General features: G+C 62.1%; 1 protein-coding gene across 1 annotated transcript; it reads left to right on the top strand.

Annotated features, from left to right (window-relative positions):
• The first annotated feature begins 379 nt into the window (after positions 1–379).
• Positions 380–2,980, top strand: SP8 (Sp8 transcription factor). Its single transcript, XM_041466623.1, has 2 exons — positions 380–415; positions 1,505–2,980. Exons 1-2 carry the CDS (start codon positions 395–397, stop codon positions 2,978–2,980), a joined length of 1,497 nt encoding a protein of 498 aa, XP_041322557.1. The 5' UTR covers positions 380–394.
• The last annotated feature ends 1,021 nt before the right edge of the window (positions 2,981–4,001 follow it).

Raw genomic sequence — 4,001 nt, 5'->3', positions numbered from 1 at the left:
TCAAATTACGCACACGAGGCGGGGGGGGGGCGGGGGGGGTGATGGAAAGGGGCGGCCGGGACGGAGTAGCCCGAGCCGGGGTGAGCGGTCCCTGCGGACCGGGACCGCAGCTCGCGGCGCTCGCCGACGTGAGTGCGTGAGGTCATCAGCGCCGGCGGGGCTCGGCGGCCGGGCTCGACGGCGCTGCTGACTTCACGCAGTCACGTCGGCGAGCGAGGCGGCGGTGGCGGGGATTGGCTGGCGGCGGCTCAGCGGCACTTCAAAGCCGGCGAGGGAGCTACAATTGTGGTGGAATGGGCGGAACTGATCATTGTATTGCACACCTCTAAAAAAAACACTGCCTCTGATTTATCAATATAAAAAAGATCCTCTGAGAGGAGGGCACTTTTGTGTGATGGCAACTTCACTTCTAGGGGTGAGTCTAAGGATTTTTTTCTCTTGCTGGTTTAATTGGTTTCTTTTTATTGTCGATTGGAGGGGGTTAAAATAACCCCTGTCTTGACCGGGGCTATCAGTCTCCTCTATTCAGCCTGGTTTTTTTTTTTTTTCCTTTTTTTTTTTTTTTTTTTTTTTTTTTTTTTTTTTTTTAGCTTAAGTACAAGTGAATTTAAGTGAAAAGAAAGAGTGAGAGGGGGAAAAGGGGGCAGAGTCACTTTTCACTGAGCAAGAAAAGGTTTTAAGGGCATTTGTAGAAACAACCTACAGCGCCTGGGCTGTACTGTTCCTGTGGCCCCGAAGAAGTAGATTTTCTTCTTTATATGTGACTGCTGGAAGAAAAAAAACAACAAACAAAAAAAAAAAATCCCAAACCCAGCACTGTCGGGGTTTTTTTTTGCGTGCAATTTTTAAAAAATTTGCAACAGATTGTGGCTTTTTATTTCCCTTTAAAATAACACAACCCACCGTGTCTAGCAGGTACGTTCAACTCGTGTATGCATACATATTTACATATGTTAAATTTATATATGTATTTCATTATCGTTGCTACTTAAATTAGGCTGATTTAAAGGACGCTTAAAGAAAAAAAAAAAGAAAGAAAAAGAAAAGCAGTAATTTGATAGTCCTGCGATTCTGTATTTAAGAAAACAGCTTTACTGGCCTGAGGGACGGGGACCAGCCACGTCCCGGGGAAAGGGAGCAGGCTGAAACGTAGCTGCCGCCGTGCCGGGGGCATCTCTAAAGCTACGGTAACAGACGCAACTTTTTTCCCCTCTGTTTTTTTCTTCCCCTTTTTTAACCCTTCCTGAGCTCCTTCGGGGGAGGGGAGTTGGATGGTGAAAAAAAGCCCCGGTAGGCGTTTGGAGGCAGAACTGCGGTGCCGGCCCCAGTGAAGGGATCCTCCCGCGGGAGTCGGGAAACTTTGCGCCCGGGGCCGGGCGGCGGAGCGGAGCGGGGCCGGGCGGCGGAGCGGTGCCGGGCGCGGAACGCGGGGCGCGGGGCGGCGGCGCGGGGCCGCTCCATCCCTGACGCCGGCGGGACGGCCCTCTCCCCTCTGTGCCCGCAGGAGGAACCGCGGGTAGGCTCCACGCCGCTGGCCATGCTCGCCGCGACCTGCAACAAGATCGGCAGCCCCAGCCCCTCGCCGTCCGCCCTTTCGGACAGCGCGTCCTCCTTCGGCAAAGGCTTCCACCCCTGGAAACGCTCCTCCTCCTCAGCCTCGGCGGGCAGCTGCGGCGCCGTGGGCTCCGGCCTCCCGGGCTTCGGCGTGGCGGGCGCGGCGCGGAACGGCTCCTCGGCGGCGGCAGCAGCGGCGGCGGCGGCGGCGGCCGCCCTCGTCTCGGACTCGTTCAGCTGCGGCGGCTCGCCGGGCTCCAGCGCCTTCTCCCTCACCTCCAGCAGCGCGGCGGCCGCCAGCTCGCCCTTCGCCAACGACTACTCCGTCTTCCAGGCTCCGGGCAGCGCCGGTGGCGGCGGCGGCGGCGGAGGCGGCGGCGGTGGGGCGGCGGGACAGGAGGCGGCGGCGCACCAGCCCGTCTTCATCTCCAAGGTGCACACGTCGGTGGAGGGGCTGCAGGGCATCTACCCGCGGGTGGGCATGGCGCACCCCTACGAGTCCTGGTTCAAGCCCTCGCACCCGGGGCTCGGCGCCGGCGAGGTTGGCTCAGCGGGCGCCTCCAGCTGGTGGGACGTGGGCGCCGGCTGGATCGACGTGCAGAGCCCCAACGGCGCGGCCGCGCTGCCCGGCTCGCTGCACCCGGCGCCCGGCGGACTCCAGACCTCGCTCCACTCGCCACTGGGCTACAACTCGGATTATTCGGGCCTGGGCCACTCAGCCTTCAGCAGCGGCGCCTCCTCGCACCTCCTCAGCCCCGCCGGGCAGCATCTCATGGACGGATTTAAGCCGGTGCTGCCCGGCTCCTACCCGGACTCGGCCCCCTCGCCGCTGGCCGGCGCCGGGGGCTCCATGCTGGGCGGCGGCCCCGCCGCGCCTCTGGCCGCTTCTCCGCGCTCCTCCGCCCGCCGCTACTCGGGGCGCGCCACCTGCGACTGCCCCAACTGCCAGGAGGCCGAGCGGCTGGGGCCGGCGGGGGCCAGCCTGCGCCGCAAGGGGCTGCACAGCTGTCACATCCCCGGCTGCGGCAAGGTCTACGGCAAAACCTCGCACCTGAAGGCGCACCTGCGCTGGCACACGGGCGAGCGGCCCTTCGTCTGCAACTGGCTCTTCTGCGGCAAGCGCTTCACCCGCTCCGACGAGCTGCAGCGGCACCTGCGGACCCACACGGGCGAGAAGCGCTTCGCCTGCCCCGTCTGCAACAAGCGCTTCATGCGCAGCGACCACCTCAGCAAGCACGTCAAGACCCACAGCGGCCCCGGAGGCTCCGGGGGTCCCGGCGGCGGCGGCCCCGGCGGCGGCCCCGGTCCCGGCGGCAAGAAGGGCAGCGACACCGACAGCGAGCACAGCGCGGCCGGCAGTCCGCCCTGCCACTCCCCGGAGCTGCTGCCGCCCTCCGAGCCCGGCCACCGCAACGGCCTGGAGTGACAGGCGGAGGCTCGGCGCCGTCGCGCACCCCAGTCCCGCCGCCCTCCTGGTCGCGCAGCCCCGCGAGCGCGCAGCCCTGCGGCGGGGACGCGGACACGTAAGTAGCTGGCACGGCTCCGCAAGAACAGCGCTCAGCCCCGCGGCCGCTCCGCTGCCCTCCCGGAGCCCCGCACGGGGCTGGCGGTGCGGCCGGGCCGCGCAACGCCCGCGACGGGGGCAGGGGAGCGGCTGGGCAAGGGCGGAGAGCCGCGACCCCCCATGGGGCGGCCCCGCCGCCGCCTCCTTTCCCCTTCGCCTTGAGACCCCCCTCCTCGTGTTGCTTTTAGAGCGGAAAAAAACACCCACGTCCCCTCTCGCTTTGCTGCTGGAAACCGTCCCGTACTCCCTCCGTCCGCCGCTGGCGCCGGTACAGCCGCGGTGCCCGGCGGGGCGGGCAGGCGGCCGGGGCTGCTCCGCGGCGGGGCCTCCGACGGCAGCGCCGCCAGCCGCGCTCCGTGCCCCGCACAGCGCCGGGCTGACACTCGGACCTGCTCTCATCCCGGCACCTGCTCGGAGCACGTCTGCTCCCCGGAGCGGCAGTGTGCTTATTTCCCTTCCCCCTTTATTTTTTTTTTTCCCGATTTTAACAAATCGTTTACCTCCTCGAGTCCGAATTTCACTGCGTTTGCCAGCATATTTGTATAATTCTCGTTTGAGCAGGAATCGCGAAATACGTTGAAAATAATTAGGTTGAAAGTCGTATATTTTTTTTTAACTTCAGACAGATGAAGAAGAACCGTGGGTTTCAAGCGAAGATGTATTTCCAATGCCAAAAAAGGGAGGCCGGGGGGGAATAGGAAAATTAAATATTTGTAAAATGCGTCTGAACCTATAGGTTTGTACCACTGGGAAATCGTTCTAGATTAGCTAACAATTAAATAAAACTCCACCAGTATATCGGTGTGAGGTGCAGTTGTCCAGGAGACGATTTTGTATAGTATTTTTCTTGTAAATTTCTTCCAGTAAATATTTGAAAATATAT

This window comes from Pyrgilauda ruficollis, unplaced genomic scaffold (assembly GCF_017590135.1).
Source record: "Pyrgilauda ruficollis isolate IOZ18807 unplaced genomic scaffold, ASM1759013v1 scaffold2, whole genome shotgun sequence".
NCBI lineage: Eukaryota > Metazoa > Chordata > Aves > Passeriformes > Passeridae > Pyrgilauda > Pyrgilauda ruficollis.
The sequence above is the reverse complement of the archived record's forward strand: the minus strand, read 5'-3'. Positions and strand labels throughout refer to the sequence as shown.

What these genes read in the sequence shown, in the direction of transcription:
- SP8 (XM_041466623.1), top strand. Translation starts at nt 395, where the DNA reads ATGGCAACTTCACTTCTAGGG. An exon ending in TGGCAACTTCACTTCTAGGG is followed by an intron (nt 416 to 1,504) that starts GTGAGTCTAAGG and finishes CTGTGCCCGCAG; the next exon opens with GAGGAACCGCGGGTAGGCTC.